Source organism: Agelaius tricolor, unplaced genomic scaffold, assembly GCF_023055355.1.
Source record: "Agelaius tricolor isolate 1412-34295 unplaced genomic scaffold, bAgeTri1.0.p SCAF_178, whole genome shotgun sequence".
Taxonomy (NCBI): Eukaryota; Metazoa; Chordata; class Aves; order Passeriformes; family Icteridae; genus Agelaius; species Agelaius tricolor.
Window position 1 is genome coordinate 53,634 of NW_027269438.1, and position 22,696 is coordinate 76,329.

A 22,696-nucleotide genomic window follows, 5' to 3' on the forward strand; every position below is an offset into this window, starting at 1 on the left:
GATTCCCAAAAATCCCAAAAATCCCAAAAATCCCAAATTCCCAAAAACCCCAAATTTCCAAGAATCCCAAAAATCCCCAAAAAATCCCAAAGTCCCAAAAAATCCCAAACCCGAAATTCCCAAATTTCCAAAAATCCCAAAATCCTGAAATTCCCAAAATTCCCGACCCAAAAATGCCAAAATTCCCAATTTTAAATCCCCAAAATTCCAGGGAAAATTGGCCAAAAATTCCAAATTCTCAACTCAAAATCCCAAATTCCCAAAAAATCCCAAATTCCCCAAAAAAATCCCAGTCCCAAAATCCCAAAAAATCCCAATTTCAAATCCCCAAAATTGCCCCAAAAATTCCCCAAAAAATCCCAAAAAATCCCCAAAAATCCCAATTTCAAATCCCCAAAATTCCAATCCCCGATTTCCCCAAAATCCCAAATATCCCAAAAATTCCCAAAAATTCCCAAAAATCCCAAAATCCCCCAAAATCCCAAATTGCCAAAAAATCCCAGTCCCAAAATGGCCAAAAATCCCAATTTCAAATCCCCAAAATTCCCAAAAAATTCCAGAAAATCTCAAATCCCCAAAACTCCAAACCCAAAACCCCCAAAATCCCCAAATTCCTAAAAATTCCAGTCCCAAAATCCCAAATTCCCAAAATCCCAAATTCCCAAAAAATCCCAGTCCCAAAATTGCCAAAAATCCCAAAATCCCCAAAATCCCAAATTGCCAAAAATGCCAAAATCCCAATTTAAAATCCCCAAAATTCCAAATTCTTAAAATCCCAAATTCCCAAAAAATCCCAATCCCAAAATTGCCCAAAATCTCAAATTCTCCCCCCAAAATCCCAAATTCCCAAATTCCCAAAAAATCCCAAAATCCCAAAAAAATCCCAGTCCCAAATATCCCAAAAATCCCAAATCTGAAATTCCCAAATTTCCAAAAATTTCCAAAAATCCCCAAAATCCCAAACTCCAAAAATTCCCAAATTCCCAAAATCCCAAATCTGAAATTCCCAAATTTTCCAAAAATCCCAAAATCCTGAAATTCCCAAAATTCCCGACCCAAAAATGCCAAAATTCCCAATTTTAAATCCCCAAAATTCCAGGCAAAATTGGCCCAAAATCCCAAATTCTCCCCCCAAAATCCCAAATTCCCAAAAATCCCAAATTCCCAAAAAATCCCAGTCCCAAAAAGCCAAAAATCCCAATTTCAAATCCCCAAAATTGCCCAAAAAATTCCCCAAAAAATCCCAAATCCCCAAAAATCCCAATTTCAAATCCCCAAAATTCCAATCCCCGATTTCCCCAAAATCCCAAAATTCCCAAAAATTCCCCAAAATCCCAAAATTCCCAAAATCCCAAATTGCCAAAAAATCCCAGTCCCAAAATGGCCAAAAATCCCAATTTCAAATCCCCAAAATTCCCAAAAAATTCCAGAAAATCTCAAATCCCCAAAACTCCAAACCCCAAAACCCCCCAAAATCCCCAAATTCCTAAAAATTCCAGTCCCAAAATCCCAAATTCTGAAAATCCCAAATTCCTAAAAATTCCAGTCCCAAAATCCCAAAAAATCCCAAAATATCCCAGTCCCAAAATGCCAAAATTCCCAATTTAAAATCCCCAAAATCCCAAAAAATCCCCAAAATTCCCAAATTCCCAAAATTCTAAACCCCAAAATCCCAAAATCCCAATTTAAAATCCCAATCCCCTAAATCCCAAATTCCCAAAAAATCCCAGTCCCAAAATTGCCCAAAATCCCAAATTCTCAGCCCAAAATCCAAAAAAATCCCAAATTCCCAAAATTCCAGACCCAAAAATGCCAAAATCCCAATTTAAAACCCCCCAAATTCCAGGCAAAATTGGCCAAAAATTCCAAATTCTCACCCAAAATCCCAAAAATCCCAAAATCCCAAATTCCCAAAAAATCCCAGCCCAAAAATGCAAAAATTCCCAATTGAAAATCCCCAAAATTGCCCAAAATCCCAAATTCTCAGCCCAAAATCCCAAAAAATCCCAAATCTGAAATTCCCAAAAACCCCAAATCCCAAATTTCTAAAAATTCCAGTCTGGAATCCCAAAATCCCAAATTCCCAAAATCCCAAATTCCCAAAAAATCCCAGTCCCAAAAAGGCCAAAATCCCCAAAATTTCAGTCAAAATTCCCCAAAATCCCAAATATCCCCAAAAATTCTGAAATCCTGAAAATTCCAGGCCAAAAATCCCCAAAATCCTAAAATCCCCCCCAAAAAATCCCAAATTCCTAAAAATCCCAAATCAGAAATTCCCAAATTTCCAAGAATCCCAAATCTTAAAAATCCCAAAAATCCCAAATTTTCAAGAATCCCAAATCCCCCAAATCCTGAAATTCCCCAAAATCCCCCAAATCCCAAACCCCAAATTTCCAAAATCTAAAAAATTCCAGTCCCAAAATCCCAAAAATCCCCAAATTCTGAAAACCCCAAATTTCCAAAAATCTCCAATCCCAAAAATCCCAAAAATCCCCAAATCCAGACTCCCCAAAAAATCCCAAATTCTGAAAAACCCAAAATTCCTAAAAATTGCAGTCCCAAAAAACCCAAATCTGAAATTCCCAAATTTCCAAAAATCTCCAGTCCCAAAACTCCCAAAAATCCCAGCCCCAAAAGGCCAAAATTCCCACTTTAAAATCCCCAAAATTCCCAAATTCTCAGCCCAAAATTCCCAATTTAAAATCCCAAAAAATCCCCATTCCCAAAATGCCAAAAATCCCAATTTCAAATCCCCCAAATTCCCAAAAAATTCCCCCAAATCCCAAATTCCCAAACCTAAAATTCCCAAAAATTCCCAAATCCCCAAAAGATCCAAATCCCAAAGTCCCAAAAAAACCCAAAATTCCCAAACCCAAAAATCCCAAATTCCTGAAAAATCCCAATCCCAAAAAACCCCAAAATCCCAAATCCCCAAAATCCCAAATTCCCAAAATTCTAAACCCAAAAATCCCAAAAATCCCAATTTAAAATCCCCCAAAATTCCCAAAATCCCCAAATCTGAAATTCCCAAATTTCCAAAAATCTCCAATCCCAAAACTCCTAAAAATCCCAATTTAAAATCCCCAAAATTCCCAAAAAATTTCCAAAAAATTCCCAAAAATCCCAAATTCCCCAAACTCCAAACCCCAAAACCCCAAAAATCCCCAAATTTCCAAATTCCTAAAAATTCCAGTCCCAAAATCCCAAAAATCCCAATTTCAAATCCCCAAAATTCCCAAAAAATTCCTCAAAATCCCAAATTCTTAAAAATCCCCAAAATCCCCAAAATCCCAAATCCCAAACTCCAAAAATTCCCAAATTCCCAAAATCCCAAATCTGAAATTCCCAAATTTTCCAAATTCTCCAAATTCCAATCCCAGATTCCCAAAAATCCCCAAAATCCCAAATTCCCAAAAATCCCAAATTCCCAAAAACCCCAAATTCCCAAAAACCCAAATTTCCAAGAATCCCAAAAATCCCCAAAAAATCCCAATCCCAAAATTGCCCAAAATCCCAAATTCTCAGCCCAAAATCCAAAAAAAATCCCAAATTCCCAAAATTCCCGACCCAAAAATGCCAAAATCCCAATTTAAAACCCCCCAAATTCCAGGCAAAATTGGCCAAAAATTCCAAATTCTCACCCAAAATCCCAAAAATCCCAAAATCCCAAATTCCCAAAAAATCCCAGTCCCAAAAATGCAAAAACTCCCAATTGAAAATCCCCAAAATTGCCCAAAATCCCAAATTCTCACCCCAAAATCCCAATCCCCAAAATCCCAAATGTGAAATTCCCAAAAACCCCAAATTTCCAAAAATTCCAGTCTGGAATCCCCAAATCCCAAATTTCCAAATACACAAATTCCCAAAATCTCCAAATCCCCCCAAAAAATTCCCAAATTCCTAAAAATCTCTGAACCCAAAATCCCCAAAATCCCAAATTCCCAAAATCCCAAATCCCCAAAACTCCCAGTCCCAAAAAGGCCAAAAATCCCAACTTCAAATCCCCAAAAATTTCAGTCAAAATTCCCCAAAATCCCAAATATCCCCAAAAATTCTGAAATCCTGAAAATCCCAGTCCCAAAATCCCAAAAATCCCAATTTCAAAATCCCAAAATTCCCAAAAAATTCCCAAAATTCCCAAATTCCCAAAACTCCAAACCCAAAAACCCCCAAAATCCCCAAATTCCTAAAAATTCCAGTCCCAAAATCCCAAAAATCCCAAAATCCCAAATTCCCAAAAAATCCCAGTCCCCAAATCTGAAATTCCCAAATTTCCAAAAAACCCCAATCCCAAAACTCCCAAAAATTCCAGTCCCCAAATCCCAAAAATCCCGAAATCCAAAATTCCCAAAATCCCAAATTGCCAAAAAAAATCCCAGTCCAAAATCCCAAAAATCCCAATTTCAAATCCCCCAAATTCCAGGTAAAATTCCCAAAAATCCCAAATTCCCAAAACTCCAAACCCAAAAACCCCCAAAAATCCCCAAATTTCCAAATTCCTAAAAATTCCAGTCCCAAAATCCCAAATTCCCAAAAATCCCAAAAATCCTAAAATCCCAAATAAAAAAAATCCCAAATTCCTAAAAATCCCAAATCAGAAATTCCCAAATTTCCAAAAATCCCCAAAATCCCAAATCTTAAAAATCCCAAAAATCCCAAATTTCCAGGAATCCCAAATGCCCAAAATCCCAAACCCCAAAATCCCAAATTCCAAAAAAATCCCAGTCCCAAAATCCCAAAAATGCCAATTTCAAAATCCCAAAATTCCCAAAAAATTCCCAAAAATCCAAACCCAAAACCCCCCCAAAAATCCCCAAATTTCCAAATTCCTAAAAATTCCAGTCCCCAAATCCCAAAAATCCCAGAAATCCCAAATTCTCAGCCCCAAATCCCAAAAATCCCAAATTCCAAAAAAAATCCCAGTCCCAAATGGCCCAAAATCCCAAAATCCCCAAAATTCCAAATTCTCACCCCAAAATCCCAAATTCCCAAAAAATCCCCAAAATCCCAAATTCCCAAACCTGAAATTCCCAAAAATTCCCAAATTCCCAAAAGATCCAAATCTGAAATTCCCAAAAACCCCAAATCCAAAATTCCCAAATTTCCCCAAATTCCCCAAAAACCTCAAATTCCAAAAACCCCCAAAATCCCAAATCTGAAATTCCCAAATTTCCAAAAATCTCCAATCCCAAAATCCCAAAAATCTCCAGTCCCAAAATCCCAAAATCCCAAATTCCCCCAAAAATCCCAGTCCCAAAAGGCCAAAATTCCCAATTTCAAATCCCCAAAAAATCCCCAAAATCCCAAATTCACCCCCCAAAATCCCAATCCCCAAAATCCCAAATCCCCCAAAAAATTCCAGACCCACAATCCCAAAAATCCCCAAAATCCCCAAATCCAGAATCCCAAAAATCCCCAAATTCTGAAAACCCGAATTTCCAAAAATCTCCAGTCCCAAAATCCACAAAATCCCAAAATCCCAAAATCCCCAAATCCAGAATCACCAAAAAATCCCAAATTCTGAAAAACCCAAAATTCCTAAAAATTCCAGTCCCAAAATCCCAAATTCCCAAAATCCCAAATTGCCAAAAAATCCCAGTCCCAAATGGCCCAAAATTCCCAATTTAAAATCCCCAAAATCCCAAATTCTCAGCCCAAAATCCCAAAATCCCAATTTCAAATCCCCAAAATTCCCAAAAAATTCCCCAAAATCCCAAATTCTCAGCCCCAAATCCCAAATTCCCCAAATTCCCAAAAAATCCCAGTCCCCAAAATTGCCCAAAATCCCAAATTCTCAGCCCAAAATCCCAAAAAATCCCAAATCTGAAATTCCCAAAAACCCCAAATCCCAAATTTCTAAAAATTCCAGTCTGGAATCCCCAAATCCCAAATTTCCAAATGCACAAATTCCCAAAATCTCCAAATCCCAAAAAAATTCCCAAATTCCTAAAAATCTCTGAACCCAAAATCCCCAAATTCCCAAATCCCCAAAATCCCCAAAATCCCCAAAACTCCCAGTCCCAAAAAGGCCAAAAATCCCAACTTCAAATCCCCAAAAATTTCAGTCAAAATTCCCCAAAATCCCAAATATCCCCAAAAATTCTGAGATCCTGAAAATTCCAGTCCAAAAATCCCAAAAATCCCCAAAATCCTAAAATCCCAAATAGAAAAATCCCAAATTCCTCAAAATCCCAAATCAGAAATTCCCAAATTTCCAAAAATCCCAAATCTTAAAAATCCCCAAAATCCCAAATTTTCAAGAATCCCAAATGCCCAAAAATCCCAAACCCCAAAATCCCAAATTCCCAAAAAATCCCAGTCCAAAAATCCCAAAAATCCCAATTTCAAAATCCCAAAATTCCCCAAAAATTCCCAAAAATCCCAAATTCCCAAAACTCCAAACCCCAAAACCCCCAAAATCCCCAAATTTCCAAATTCCTAAAAATTCCAGTCCCAAATTCCCAAAAAATCCCAGTCCCAAAATTGCCAAAATTCCCAAATTCTCCCCCCAAAATCCCAAAATTGCCCAAAAATCCCAAATTCCCAAAAAATTCCAGTCCCAAAAAGACCAAAATTCAAATTTAAAATCCTCAAAATTGCCCCAAATCCCAAATTCTCACCCCAAAATCCCAAATTCCCAAAAAATCCCAAATTCCCAAAAAATCCCAGTCCCAAAATTCAAAAAATCCCAAAAATCCCAAAAAATCGCCCAAAACCCCAAATCCAGACTCCCCCAAAAATCCCAAATTCTGAAAAACCCAAATTCCTAAAAATTCCACTCCCAAAATCCCAAATTCCCCAAAAAAATCCCAGTCCCAAAATCCCAAAAATCCCAATTTCAAAATCCCAAAATTCCCCAAAAATTCCCAAAAATCCCAAAATCCCAAAACTCCAAACCCCAAAACCCCCAAAAATCCCCAAATTTCCAAATTCCTAAAAATTCCAGTCCCAAAATCCCAAATTCCCAAAAAATCCCAATCCCAAAATTCCCCAAAATTCCAAATTCTCAGCCCAAAAAATCCCAAATTCCCAAAAAATCCCAAATTCCCAAAAAATCCCAGTCCCAAAATCCCAAAATCCCAATTTCAAATCCCCAAAATTGCCCCAAAAATTGCCCAAAAAATCCCCCAAAATCCCCAAAAATCCCAATTTCAAATCCCCCAAATTCCAATCCCCGATTTCCCCAAAATCCCAAATATCCCAAAAATTCCCAAAAATTCCCAAAAATTCCTGAAAATCCCAAAAATCCCAAATTGCCCCAAAATCCCAAATTGCCAAAAAATCCCAGTCCCCAAATGGCCAAAAATCCCAATTTCAAATCCCCAAAATTCCCAAAAAATTCCAGAAAATCTCAAATCCCCAAAACTCCAAACCCAAACCCCCCAAAATCCCCAAATTCCTAAAAATTCCAGTCCCAAAATCCCAAATTCCCAAAATCCCAAATTCCCAAAAAATCCCAGTCCCAAAATTGCCAAAAATCCCAAAATCCCCAAAATCCCAAATTGCCAAAAATGCCAAAATCCCAATTTAAAATCCCCAAAATTCCAAATTCTTAAAATCCCAAATCCCCAAAAAATCCCAATCCCAAAATTGCCCAAAATCCCAAATTCTCAGCCCCAAAATCCCAAATTCCCAAAATCCCAAATTCCCAAAAAATCCCAAAATCCCCAAAAAATCCCAGTCCCAAATATCCCAAAAATCCCAAATCTGAAATTCCCAAATTTCCAAAAATTTCCAAAAATCCCCAAAATCCCAAACTCCAAAAATTCCCAAATTCCCAAAATCCCAAATCTGAAATTCCCAAATTTTCCAAAAATCCCAAAATCCTGAAATTCCCAAAAAATCCCAGTCCCAAAATCCCAAAAATCCCAATTTAAAATCCCCAAAATTCCAGGCAAAATTGGCCAAAAATTCCAAATTCTCAGCCCAAAATCCCAATCCCCAAAATCCCAAATTCCCAAAAATCCCCAAAATCCCAATTTCAAATCCCCAAAACTGCCCAAAAAATTCCCCAAAAAATCCCAAATCCCCAAAAATCCCAATTTCAAATCCCCGAAATTCCAATCCCTGATTTCCCCAATTCCCAAATATCCCAAAAATTCCCAAAATTCCCAAAAATTCCCGAAATTCCCGAAATTCCCGTTGTTCCTGACCGATGCCGTGGAAGATGCGGGCGATGGCTCGGCCCGAAAATTCCTGCTCCGGAAACGCCTCCAGGAGCGCCCGCACCTGGGCCTGGATCTGCGGCTGCTGCTCCTGCACCAAAACCAGCAAAGTTCAGCCCAAAAATCAACAAATTTCAGCACAAAATCCACAAATTTCAGCCCAAAATCTGCAAATCTGAGACCAAAATCCAAAAATTTCAGCCCAAAATCCACAAATCTGAGCCCAAAATCTGCAAATTTCAGCCCAAAATCTGCAAATTTCAGCCCAAAATCCACAAATCTGAGACCAAAATGTGCAAATCTCAGCCCAAAACCCCCAAATTTCACCCCAGAATCCCCAAATCTCAGCCCAAAATGCCCAAATCTCAGCCCAAAATCCAAAATTCTCAGCCCAAAATCTCCAAAGCTCAGCCCAAAATCCAAAAATTTCATCCCAAAATCCAAAAATTTCATCCCCAAATCCACAAATCTGAGCCCAAAATGTGCAAATCTCAGCCCAAAATCGGCAAATCCGAGCCCAAAATCCAAAAATTTCATCCCAAAATCCACAAATTTCACCCCAAAATCCAGAAATCTCAGCCCAAAATGTGCAAATTTCACCCCAGAATCAACAATTCTCAGCCCAAAATCCACAAATCTGAGCCCAAAATCCCCAAATCTCAGCTCAAAATCAACAAATCTGAGCCCAAAATCTGCAAATCTCAGCCCAAAATCTGCAAATCTCAGCCCAAAATCCACAAAACTCAGCCCAAAATCCACAAATCTGAGCTCAAAATGCCCAATTCTTACCCCAAAATGCCCAAATCTCAGCCCAAAATCTGCAAATCTCAGCCTAAAATCCCCAGATCTCAGCCCAAAATTCCCAAATTATCACCCCAAAATCAACAAATCTCAGCCCAAAATCCCCAAATCTCAGCCCAAAATCTGCAAATCTCAGCCCAAAATCCACAAATCTGAGCCCAAAATCCAAAAATTTCATCCCAAAATCTGCAAATCTCAGCCCAAAATCTGCAAATTTCACCCCAAAATGCCCAAATCTGAGACCAAAATGTGGAAATCTCAGCCCAAAATCCAAAAATTTCATCCCAAAATCCCGAATTCTCACCCCAAAATCCACAAATCTGAGCCCAAAATCCAAAAATTTCAGCCCAAAATCTGCAAATTTCACCCCAGAATCCCGAATTCCCAGCCCAAAATCCACAAATCTGAGCCCAAAATGTGCAAATCTGAGCCCAAAATGCCCAAATCTGAGCCCAAAATGCCCAAATCTCAGCCCAAAATCCACAATTTTCACCCCAAAATCCAAAATTCTCAGCCCAAAATGTGAAAATTTCATCCCAAAATCAACAAATCTCAGCCCAAAATCCAAAAATTTCACCCCAGAATCCCCAAATCTCAGCTCAAAATCCACAATTTTCACCACAAGATCCAAAATTCTCAGCCTAAAATCCACAAATCTGAGACCAAAATGTGAAAATCTGAGCCCAAAATCCCCAAATCTCAGCCCAAAAATCAACAAATCTCAGCCCAAAATCCACAATTTTCACCCCAAAATCCCAAATTCTCAGCCCAAAATCCCCCAATCACAGCCCAAAATCCAAAAATTTCAGCCCAAAATCCAAAAATTTCAGCCCAAAATCCAAAAATTTCAGCCCAAAATCCCGAATTCTCACCCCAAAATCCACAAATCTGAGCCCAAAATGCCCAAATCTCAGCCCAAAAATCAACAAATCTCAGCCCAAAATCCACAATTTTCACCACAAAATCCAAAATTCTCAGCCCAAAATGTGCAAATCTCAGCCCAAAATGTGCAAATCTCAGCCCAAAATCCAAAAATTTCAGCCCAAAATCCCGAATTCTCACCCCAAAATCCACAAATCTGAGACCAAAATGCCCAAATCTCAGCCCAAAAATCAACAAATCTCAGCCCAAAATCCACAATTTTCACCGCAAAATCCAAAATTCTCAGCCCAAAATGTGCAAATCTGAGCCCAAAATCTGCAAATCTCAGCCCAAAATCCAAAAATTTCAGCCCAAAATTTCCAATTCTCACCTCAAAATGCCCAAATCTGAGACCAAATCTGCAAATCTCAGCCCAAAATCCCGATTTCTCACCCAAAAATCAACAAATCTGAGCCCAAAATCCAAAAATTTCAGCCCAAAATCCCAAATTCTCACCTCAAAATCCACAAATCTGAGACCAAAATCTGCAAATCTCAGCCCAAAATCTGCAAAACTCAGCCCAACATCGGCAAATCCGAGCCCAAAACCCAAAAATTTCATCCCAAAATCCACAAATCTCAGCCCAAAATCTGCAAATTTCAACCCAATATCCCAAATTCTCACCCCAAAATCTGCAAATCTGAGCCCAAAATCTGCAAATCTCAGCCCAAAATCCACAATTTTCACCGCAAAATCCAAAATTCTCAGCCCAAAATGTGCAAATCTGAGCCCAAAATCTGCAAATCTCAGCCCAAAATCCAAAAATTTCATCCCAAAATCCACAAATCTCAGCCCAAAATCTGTAAAATTTCACCCCAGAATCTGCAAATCTGAGCCCAAAATCTGCAAATTTCACCCCAGAATCTGCAAATCCGAGCCCAAAATCCAAAAATTTCTCAGCCCAAAATCCTGAATTCTCACCCCAAAATCCACAAATCTGAGCCCAAAATGTGCAAATCTCAGCCCAAAATCAACAAATCTCAGCCCAAAATGCCCAAATCTCAGCCCAAAATCAACAAATCTGAGCCCAAAAACTCCAAATCTAACCCCAAAAATCAACAAATCTCAGCCCAAAATCCACAAATCTGAGCTCAAAATGCCCAATTCTTACCCCAAAATGCCCAAATCTCAGCCCAAAATCTGCAAATCTCAGCCCAAAATCCAAAAATATTCAGCCCAAAATCCCCAAATCTCAGCCCAAAATCAACAAATCTCAGCCTAAAATCAAAAATTCTCATCCCAAAATCCCCAAATTTCACCCCAAAATCAACGAATCTGAGCCCAAAATCCCCAAATCTCAGCCGAAAATTCCCCAATTTCACCCCAAAACCCCCAAATCTCAGCCCAAAATGCCCAAATCTCAGCCCAAAATGACCAAATCTCAGCCCAAAATCCAAAAATTTCACCCCAAAATCCACAAATTTCACCCCAAAATGCCCAAATCTGAGCCCAAAATGCCCAAATCTCAGCCCAAAATCAACACATCTCAGCCCAAAATCCAAAAATTTCAGCCCGAAATCCCAAATTCTCAACCCAAAATCCACAATTCTCAGCCCAAAATGTGCAAATCTCAGCCCAAAATGTGAATATCTCAGCCAAAATCTGCAAATCTCATCCCAAACTCCACAAATCTGAGACCAAAATGCCCAAATCTCAGCCCAAAATCTCCAAATTTCAGCCCAAAATCCACAAATCTCAGCCCAAAATCAGCAAATCTGAGCCCAAAATCAACAAAACTCAGCCCAAAATCCCCAAATCTCAGCCCCAAATCAACAAATCTCAGCCCAAAATCCAAAAATTTCAGCCCAAAATGCCAAATTCTCAGCCCAAAATCCAAAAATTTCAGCCCAAAATGTGCAAATCTGAGCCCAAAATGTGCAAATCTGAGCCCAAAATCGGCAAATCCGAGCCCAAAATCCAAAAATTTCATCCCAAAATCCACAAATCTCAGCCCAAAATCTGCAAATTTCAACCCAATATCCCAAATTCTCACCCCAAAATCTGCAAATCCGAGCCCAAAATCCAAAAATTTCATCCCAAAATCCTGAATTCTCAGCCCAAAATCCACAAATCTCAGCCCAAAATCCAAAAATTTCAGCCCAAAATCCAAAAATTTCAGCCCAAAATCAACAAAACTCAGCCCAAAATCCCCAAATCTCAGCCCAAAATCCCCAAATCTCAGCCCAAAATCGCAGCCACAGCCCCACAATGCCACCCTGACCGAGATGCCCAAAATTCCCCATTTTCCCCCCATTTTCCCCTCAAAATTCTCCATTTTCCCCAATTTTACCCCCCAAAATTCCCCAGGTTTTCCCCCTAATTTCCTAAGTTTTTCCCAAAAATTCCCCTTTTTTTTCCCCAAACTTCCGCATTTTTTCCCATTTTTCCCCTCCAAACTCCCCATTTTTCCCCCATAATTCCCCATTTTTCCCCATCTTTTCCCCTGAACATTTTCCATTTGTTCCCCTCCAAATTCCCCATTTTCCCCAATTTTCCCCCCACAAAATTCCCCATTTTTTTTCTCAAAATTCCCCAATTTTCCCCCTAAATTTCCCGCCAAAATTTTCGCATTTTCCCCCCAAAATTCCTAATTTTCCCCATTTTCCCCTAAAATTCTGATGTTCCTGCTATTTCCCAATTTTCCCATTTTCCCCCCAATTTCCCCATTTTTGCTTGAAAATTTACCAATTTTTCCCTCAAATTTCCCCATTTTCCCCCCCAATTTCCCCATTTTCCCCACAAAATTCCCCATTTTTTCTCCAAAAATTCCCATTTCTCCTAAAATTCCCCAATTTTTCCCCCTAATTTCCCCATTTTCCCCACAAAATTCCCCATTTTTTCCCAAAAAATTCCCCATTTTCCCCCCTATTTTTCCCAATTTCCCCCCAAAATTCCTGAATTTTTCCCAATTTCTTCTCCCCAAATTTCTTCCCATTTCTCCCCCAAATTTAGCACTTCCCCCCCATTTTCCCTCCACTTTTCCCCTTTTTCTCCTCCAATTTTTACCCAACTCCCCCATTTTTCCCCCAAAATTCCCAATTTTCCCCATAATTTTGATTTGTTTAATTTCCCCCATTTCCCCCCATTTTTCTCCTCCAATTTTTACCCCACTTCCCCATTTTTTCCCATTTTCCCCCCATTTTTCCCCCCAAAATTCCCCATTTTCCCCCATATTTTGCCCCAAATTTCCCCCCCACTTTTGGCCCCCAAAATTCCCCATTTTCCCCCCCTTTTTACCCCAAAATTCCCCATTTTTCCCCTGATTTTCCCCATTTATGGCCCCAAAATTCCCCAAATTTTCTCCATTCCCCCCCCCCCATTTTTCCCCCAAATTTTCCCATTTTCCCCCCAAATTTTCCCATTTTTACCCCTTTTTTCCCCTGATTTTCCCCCATTTTTGGCCCCTTTTTTACCCCAAAATTCCCCATTTTCAGCCCCAAATTTCCCCAAATTTTCCCCATTTTTCCCCCAAATTTTCCCCATTTTCCCCCTCCAAATTCCCCATTTTCCCCCCAAATTCCTCCTTTTTCCCCCCTTAAATTCCCCATTTTTTTCTCCCAAAATTCCCCATTTTTCCCTCAAAATTTTCCATTCCCCCCCCAAAATTCCCAAGTTTTTCCTCCCCAAATTCCCCATTTTTTCCCCATTTTTTCCCTGATTTTTCCCCATTTTCCCGCCAAAATTCCCCAAATTTTCCCCAATTTTTTTCCCCAAAATTCCCCATTTTTCCCCCCATTTTTACCCTCCAAATTCCTCATTTTTCCCCCGATTTCCCCCCATTTTTGGCCCCAATATTCCCCAAATTTTCTCCATTTTTCCCCCCATTTTCCCCCCAAAATTCCCCATTTTCCCCCATATTTTGCCCCAAATTTCCCCCCATTTCTCCCCCAAATTTCCTCATTTTCCCCCATTTTTGGCCCCCAAATTTTCCCCCAAAAAATTCCCCATTTTTACCCCCATTTTTACCCCAAAATTCCCCAAATTTTCTCCGTTTTTCCCCCATTTTTCCCCATTTATGGCCCCAAAATTCCCCAAATTTTCTCCATTCCCCCCCATTTTCCCCCCAAATTTTCCCATTCTTACCCCTTTTTTCCCCTGATTTTCCCCCATTTTTGGCCCCTTTTTTTACCCCAAAATTCCCCATTTTCCCCCGATTTTCCCCCATTTTAGCCCCAAAATTCCCCAAATTTTCCCCATTTTTTTACACCAAAATTCCCCATTTCCCCCTTTTTTTACCCCAAAATTCCCCATTTTTTACCCCAAAATTCCCCATTTTTTACCCCAAAATTCCCCATTTTTCCCCCCCAAATTCCCCATTTTTCCCCCAAAATTCCCCATTTTCCCCCGATTTTTCCCCATTTATGGCCCCAAAATTCCCCAAATTTTCTCCATTTTCCCCCATTTTTCCCCCAAAATTCCCCATTTTCCCCCCTTTTTACCCCAAATTCCCCGTTTTCCCCCCGATTTTTCCCCATTTTCCCACCAAAATTCCCCAAATTTTCCCCATTTTCCCAAAAAATCCTCATTTTTCCCCCATTTCCCCCCAAAATTCCCCATTTTTACCCATTTTTCCCCCGATTTTCCCCCTTTTTAACCCCAAAATTCCCCTTTTTTGCCCATTTTTCCCCCGATTTTCCCACATTTTTCCCCCAAATTTTCCCCATTTTCCACCCATTTTTCCCCCAAAATTCCCCATTTCCCCCCCCCTTTTTTTACCCCAAAATTCCCATTTCCCCCCCTTTTTTACCCAAAATCCCCCACTTATTTTTGCCAAAATCCCCATTTCCCCCATTTTTCCCCAAAAAAACCCCCATTTTTACCTCTATTTTCCACCAAAATTCCCCATTTTCCCACCAAAATTCCCCAAATTTTCTCCATTTTTGTCCCCATTTTTCCCCTTTTTTTCCCCAAAATTCCCCATTTTCCCCCCCCTTTTTTTACACCCAAATTCCCCATTTTTACCCCCATTTTTCCCCCGATTTTTCCCCATTTTTCCCCCGATTTTTCCCCATGTTTGGCCCCAAAATTCCCCAAATTTTCCCCATTTTCCCCCCAAATTCCCATTTCCCCCCCCAGTTTTTTACCTCAAAATTCCCCATTTTTCCCCCAAAATTCCCCATTTTTACCCCTTTTTTCCCCTGATTTTTCCCCATTTTTGTCCCCAAAATTCCCCATTTTTACCCCATTTTTCCCCCGATTTTTCCCCATTTTTGGCCCCAAAATTCCCCATTTTTTGCCCCATTTTCCCCCCAAAATTCCACTTTTTTCCCTCGATTTTCCCCATTTTTGGCCCCAAAATTCCCCAAGTTTTCCCCCTATTTTTTCCCCATTTCCCCCCCCCTTTTTTTACACCCAAATTCCCCATTTTTAACCCCATTTTTCCCCCGATTTTTCCCCTGATTTTTCCCCATTTTTGGCCCCAAAATTCCCCAAATTTTCCCCATTTTCCCCTCCATTTTCCCCCCAAATTCCCCATTTTCCCCCTTTTTTTTACCTCAAAATTCCCATTTTTCCCCCAAATTTCCCCATTTTTCCCCCTTTTTTCCCCCAATTTCCCCCCATTTTTGGCCCCAAATTTCCCCATTTTTCGCCCCATTTTCCCCCCAAAATTCCACATTTTCCCCCCAATTTTCCCCCATTTTTGGCCCCAAAGTTCCCCATTTTTCCCTCGATTTTTCCCCATTTTTGGCTCCAAAATTCCCCAAATTTTCTCCATTTCCCCCCCTTTTTATACCCCAAAATTCCCCATTTTTCCCCCTTTTTATACCCCAAAATTCCCCATTTTTCCCCCGATTTTTCCCCATTTTCCCACCAAAATTCCCCAAATTTTCCCCATTTTTCCCAAAAAATCCTCATTTTCCCCCCATTTCCCCCCCAAAATTCCCCATTTTTCTCGCAATTTTTCCCCCAAAATTCCCCTTTTTTACCCATTTTTCGCCCCGATTTTCCCACATGTTTTCCCCCAAATTTTCCCCATTTTCCACCCATTTTTCCCCCAAAATTCCCCATTTTCCCCCTTTTTTTACCCCAAAATTCCCCATTTTTACCCCATTTTCCCCCAAATTTCCCCTTTTTTCCGCCGCTTTTTTCCCCATCTTTGGCCCCAAATTTCCCCCATTTTTACCTCAAAATTCCGCTTTTTTCCCCCATTTTTCTACCCCAAAATTCCCCATTTTTCCCCCAAATTTCCCCATTTTTACCCCTTTTTTCCCCATTATTATCCCAAATTCCCCATTTTTCCCCCGATTTTTTTCCATTTTTGGCCCCAAAATTCCCCAAATTTTCCCCATTTTCCCCCCAAATTTTCCCCATTTTCCCCCCATTTTTTTACCTCAAAATTCCCCATTTTTCCCCCAAATTTCCCCATTTTTACCCCTTTTTTCCCCATTATTATCCCAAAATTCCCCATTTTTGCCCTGATTTTTCCCCATTTTTGGCCCCAAAATTCCCCAAATTTTCCCACCAAAATTCCCTAAATTTTCTCCATTTTCCCCCCATTTTCCCCCCCCGATTTTCCCCCATTTTTGGCCCCAAAATTCCCCAAATTTTCCCCATTTTCCCCTCCATTTTCCCCCCAAATTCCCCATTTCCCCCCCATTTTTTTACCTCAAAATTCCCCATTTTTCCCCCAAATTTCCCCATTTTTACCCCTTTTTTCCCCTGATTTTTCCCCATTTTTGGCCCCAAAATTCCCCCGATTTTTCCCCATTTTTTCCCCCCCAAAATTCCCCATTTTTTCCCCCCCAAAAATTCCCCCTTTTTCCCCGATTTTCCCCCATTTTTGGCCCCAAAATTTCCCATTTTTCCACCTTTTTTTCCCCCAAAAATTCCCAATTTTTACCCCATTTCCCCCCCAAAATTCCCCATTTTTCCCCTGATTTTCCCCATTTTTGGCCCCAAAATTCCCCAAATTTTCCCCATTTTACCCCAAATTTCCCCATTTTTACCCCTTTTTCCCCCTGATTTTTCCCCATTTTTGTCCCCAAAATTCCCCATTTTTACCCCATTTTTCCCCCCAAAATTCCCCTTTTTTCCCCCGATTTTTCCCCATTTTTGGCCCCAAAATTCCCCATTTTTCACCCCATTTTCCCCCCAAAATTCCACATTTTCCCCCCCAATTTCCCCCCATTTTTGGCCCCAAAATTCCCCATTTTCCCCGCCTTTTTTTACCCAAAAATTCCCCATTTTTCCCCCGATTTTTCCCCATTATTGGCCCCAAAATTCCCAAATTTTCCCCATATATTCCCCATATATTCCCCCAAAATTCCCCATTTTTCCCCAGATTTTTCCCCATTATTGTCCCAAAATTCCCCATTTTTGGCCCCAAAATTCCCAAATTTTCTCCATTTTCCCCCCCATTTTTACCCCTTTTTTCCCCTGATTTTCCCCCATTTGTGGCCCCTTTTTTTACTCCAAAATTCCCCATTTTCCCCCCGATTTTTCCCCATTTTTGGCCCCAAAATTCCCCAAATTTTCCCCATTTTTCCCCCAAAATTCCCTCATTTTTCCCCCCATTTTCCCCCCAAAATTCCCCATTTTTACCCCTTTTTTCCCCTGATTTTTCCCCATTTTTGGCCCCAAAATTCCCCATTTCCCCCCCTTTTTTTACCCCAAAATTCCCCATTTTCCCCCCGATTTTTAGCCATTATTATCCCAAAATTCCCCATTTTTCCCCCCGATTTTTTTCCATTTTTGGCCCCAAAATTCCCCAAATTTTCCCACCAAAATTCCCTAAATTTTCTCCATTTTCTCTCCGATTTTCCCCCATTTTTGGCCCCAAAATTCCCCATTTCCCCCCCCTTTTTTTACCCCAAAATTCCCCATTTTTTCCCCGATTTTTCCCATTTTTCCCCCCAAAATTCCCCATTTTTTTCCCCCATTTTCCCCCCCAAATTCCCCATTTTTCCCCTCCAAAATTCCCCACTTTCCCCCATTTTCCCCTTTTTTTCCCAATTTTTTCCCCATTTTTACCCTCCAAATTCCCCATTTTTGGCCCCAAAATTCCCCAAATTTTCCCCATTTTCCCCCTTTTTTTACCCTCCAAATTCCCCATTTTCCCCCCCGATTTTTCCCCATATTTTTCCCCCAAAATTCCACTTTTTTTCCCCGAAATTTCCTGATTTTTACCCCCTTTTTCCCCCGTTTTCCCCCCCTTTTTTACCCCAAAATTCCCCATTTTCCCCCATTTTTTTACCCCAAAATTCCCCATTTTTTCCCCCAAATTTCCCCAATTTTACCCAATTTTTCCCCATTTTTGGCCCCCAAATTCCCCCGATTTCCCCCCCTTTTTTCCCGCTTTTTCTGCCCCAAATTCCCCATTTCCCCCGATTTTTCCCCATTTTTGGCCCCAAAATTCCCCAAATTTTCCCCATTTTCCCCCCATTTTTCCCTTTTTTTTACCCCAAAATTCCCCATTTTTCCCCCAAATTTCCCCATTTCCCCCCTTTTTTCCCCCGAAATTCCCCATTTTCCCCCCTTTTTTTACCCCCAAAATTCCCCATTTTCCCCCCTTTTTTACCCCAAAATTCCCCATTTTTCCCCCGATTTTTCCCCCTTTTGGCCCCAAAATTCCCCATTTTCCCCCCCTTTTTTACCCCAAAATTCCCCATTTTTCCCCCGATTTTTCCCCATTTTTGGCCCCAAAATTCCCCATTTTTTCCCATTTTTTATCCCAAAATTCCCCAATTTTTTCCCCCCATTTTTCCCCATTTCCCACCTCTGGAATTCCGGGATTTTCTTCCTCCTCCTCCTCCTCCTCCTCCCTCAGGAAGAGCTCCCGGAGCCGCTCCCGGAGCAGCCGATCCTGGGCCGGGGCTGGGGCGGCCGCGGCGCTGGGAGGGAAAATGGGGGAAAAAATGGGGAAAAAATGGGGGAAAAAATGGGGATTTTTGGGGAAAAAATAAATGGGGATTTTGGGGGGAATATGGGGGAAAATGGGGGGAAAATGGGGATTTTAGGAAAAAAAAAGGGGGAAAAACTGGGGGGAAAAATGGGGATTTTGGGCAAGAAAAATGGGGAAAATGGGGGAAAATGGGGAAAATGGGGATTTTGGGGAAAAATAAATGGGGGAAAATGGGGATTTTGGGCAAAATAACAATGGAAAAAATGGGGAAAAATGGGGATTTTGGGCAAAAATAAATCGGGAATTTTGGGGGGAATATGGGGGAAAATGGGGGGAAAATGGGGATTTTCGGCAAAAATAAATGGGGAAAAATGGGGATTTGGGGCAAAATAATAATGGGGAAAATGGGGAAAAAATGGGGATTTTGGGCAAAATAATAATGGGGAAAAATGGCGGGAAATGGTGGAAAAAATGGAAAAAAAATGAGGATTTTGGGCAAAAATAAATGGGGATTTTTGGCAAAAAAAATGGGGAAAAATGGGGAAAAAATGGCGAAAAAAATGGGGATTTGGGGCAAAATAATAATGGGTAAAAATGGGGAAAAAATGGGGATTTTGGGGAAAAATAAATGGGGAAAAATGAGGGAAAAAAATGGGGATTTTGGGCAAAATAATAATGGGGAATTTTGGGGGAAAAATGGGGAAAAAATGGGGATTTTGGGCAAAAATAAATGGGGGGAAATGGGGAAAAATGGAGTTTTGGGCAAAAAAATAATGGGGGGAAAATGGGGAAAAAATGGGGATTTTGGGGAAAATAATAATGGGGAAAAATGGGGGGAAAATGGGGATTTTGGGCAAAATAAAAGGGGAATTTTGGGGGAAAAATGGGGATTTTGGGCAAAATAAATGGGGGAAAATTGGGGGGAAATGGGGAAAAAAATGGGGGGAAAATGGGGAAAATGTGGAAAAAAATGGGGATTTTGGGCAAAAATAAATGGGGAATTTTGGGCAAAAAATGGGGGGAATTTTGGGGGAATTTTGGGGGAAAATGGGGAAAGATGGGGGAAAAATGGGGATTTTGGGCAAAATAATAATGGGGAAAAATGGGGAAAAAATTGGGATTTTGGGGCAAAAAATGGGGGGGAAAATGGGGATTTTGGGCAAAATAAATGGGGAATTTTGGGGGGAAAATGGGGGGGAAAATGGGAAAAAATGGGGAATTTGGGGGAAAATATTTTGAAATTTTGCATGGATTTCTTTTTTAATTTTCCAGGATTTTTTTTTGGTTTTTCCATGGAATTTTTGGGATTTTTCCATGGAATTTTTGGCCCTTTTTTTTAATCTTTTTTTAAAATTATTTTTCCACTGAATTTTCCAGGGAATTTTGAAATTCTCCATGGATTTTTTTTTTTGTTTTGTTTTTCCATGGATTTTTTTTGGATTTTTGCACTGAATTTTCCAGGAAATTTCAAAATTTTTTATGGATTTTTTTTAATTTTTCAAGGAATGCTTTTGGATTTTTCCACGAAATTTTTTCAGGGAATTTTCAAATTTTCCATGGATTTTTTTTAATTTTTCAAGGATTTTTTTTTAATTTTTCCATGGAATTTTAGGGACTTTTCCATAGAATTTTTGGGATTTTTCCATAGAATTTTTGGGGATTTTTCCATGGAATTTTTGAGGGAATTTTTGACATTCTCCATGGAAAGTTTTTTTTAATTTTTCAAGGAATTTTTTTTGATTTTTCCATGAAATTTTTTAGGGAAATTTTTAAGTTTTAGGGATTTTTTTTAAATTTTTTTTTTTTGTTTTTCCATTGAATTTTTGGGATTTTTCCACGAAATTTTTTCAGGGAATTTTGAAAATTTTCATGGATTTTTTTTTAATTTTTCAAGGAATTTTTTGGATTTTTCCAAAGAATTTCTTTTAATTTTTCAGGGAATTTTGAAATTTTTGCACGGATTTCTTTTCCTTTTTTTTTTAATTTTACCAGAAATTTTTTTTTATTTTTCCATGGAATTTTTCAGGGAAATTTGAAAATTTCCATGGTTTTTTTTTTTAATTTCTCAAGATTTTTTTTATTTTTCCATGGAATTTTTCTGGGAATTTTTTTTTTATTTTTCCATGGAATTTTAGGGATTTTTCCATGGAATTTTGAAATTCTCAATTGGTTTTCTGTTTTGTTTTTTTTTTTTAATTTTTCAAGGAATTTTTGGAATTTTTCCATGAAATTTTTCAGGGAATTTTGAAATTTTCCGCAGAATTTTTGTTTTTTTTTTAATTTTTTGACAAATTTTTTTTTTTATTTTTCCACGGAATTTTTCAGGAACTTTTGAAATTTTCCATGGATTTTTTTTAGAATTTTCAAGAAATTTTTTTGGTTTTTCCACAAAATTTTTCAGAAAATTTTGAAATTTTTTATGGATTTTTTTGATTTTTCCATGGAATTTTTGGGATTTTTCCATGGAATTTTCGGGATTTTTTCCACTGAATTTTTTCAGGGAATTTTGAAATTTGCCACGGATTTTTTTAAATTTTTTTTGGTTTTTCCATGGAATTTTTGGGATTTTTCCACGGAATTTTTGGCCCTTTTTTAATCTTTTTTTAAATTATTTTTCCACTGAATTTTCCAGGGAATTTTGAAATTCTCCATGGATTTTTTTTGTTGTTGTTTTTGTTTTTCCATGGAATTTTTTGGTTTTTGCACTAATTTTCCAGGAAATTTCAAAATTTTTTAATGGATTTTTTTTTAATCTTTCAAGGAATTTTTGATCTTTTCACTTTTTTTTTTTTTATTTTTTCATTGAATTTTTCAGGGAATTTTGAAATTTTCCACGGATTTTTTTTAATTTTTTTTTTGTTTTTCCATGGAATTTTTGGGATTTTTCCCTGGAATTTTTTGCCCTTTTATTTATAATTTTTTTTTAATTTTCCCAGTGATTTTTTGACCATTTTTCCATGGAATTTCCCGGAATTTGAGGACTCCTCACCTGTGGAAGATGTGGAAGCAGCTCCGGAGCCTCCTGAGCTCGGCCCTTTCCCGGTTCCTGCCCCAGGAATTCAGGAATTCCACCAGAAAATCCAAATCCCGCGGGCCCAGGTCCCCCCGGGCGCGGAAGCGAAAGGAAAATTCCTCAAATTCCACCTGGAAGCCCCAAATCCTCCCGGCTGCAGATCCAGAAATAGCAAAGGGAAAAAGGGGATGGGGTGTGCAGGAAATCATCAAAAAATTGCAGGAAAAATGGACAAAAATGGCCCAAATTATCCCCAAAATTCTCCCCAAAATTCCCTCAAATTCCCCCCCAAATATCCCCAAAATTCCCATTAAATGGTCCCAAAATATCCCAAAATTCTCTCCAAAAATAGCCCCAAAATTCCCATTAAATTGTCCCAAAATTCCCCCCAAAATTCCCCCCAAAATTCCCCCCAAAATATCCCCAAAAATTCCCATTAAATGGTCCCAAAATATCCCAAAATTCCCCCCAAAATATCACCAAAAATTCCATTAAATTGTCCCAAAATATCCCCAAAATTCCCATGGAATTGTCCCAAAATTCACCCAAAAATCCCATTAAATTCTCCCAAAATATCCCCAAAATTCCCATTAAATGGCCCCAAAATATCCCCAAAATTTCCATTAAATTGTCCCAAAATATCCCTAAAATTCCCCCCAAAATATCCCCAAAATTCCCCCCAAAATTCTCCCAAAATTCCCATTAAATTGTCCTAAAATATCCCCAAAATTCTACCCAAAATTCCCATTAAATGGGCCCAAAATATCCCCAAAAATTCCCATTAAATTGTTCCAAAATTCCAATTAAATTGTCCCAAAATATCCCCAAAATTCCCCCCCCCAAAATATCCCCAAAATTCCCATTAAATTGTCCTAAAATTCACCCAAAATTCCTATTAAATGCTCCCCAAATTCCCCCTAAAATTGCCCCAAATTTCCCCTGAAATTCCCATGG

The 22,696-nt window shown here is 39.2% G+C and overlaps 1 protein-coding gene across 1 annotated transcript in view; it reads right to left on the reverse strand.

The window, feature by feature from the left end:
- The window catches only part of LOC139587093 (ATP-dependent DNA helicase Q4-like), a 37,808-nt gene extending 15,670 nt beyond the window's left edge, over positions 1-22,138 (reverse strand). Inside the window, exons 1-3 of the mRNA XM_071420955.1 lie at positions 21,719-22,138; positions 18,604-18,718; positions 8,154-8,256 (exon numbers count right to left, since the gene is read on the reverse strand). Coding sequence (XP_071277056.1) covers positions 8,154-8,256; positions 18,604-18,718; positions 21,719-22,053 — 553 coding nt within the window. The 5' untranslated portion in view covers positions 22,054-22,138. The remainder of the gene's footprint in view (positions 1-8,153; positions 8,257-18,603; positions 18,719-21,718) is intronic.
- Positions 22,139-22,696: the final 558 nt, after the last annotated feature.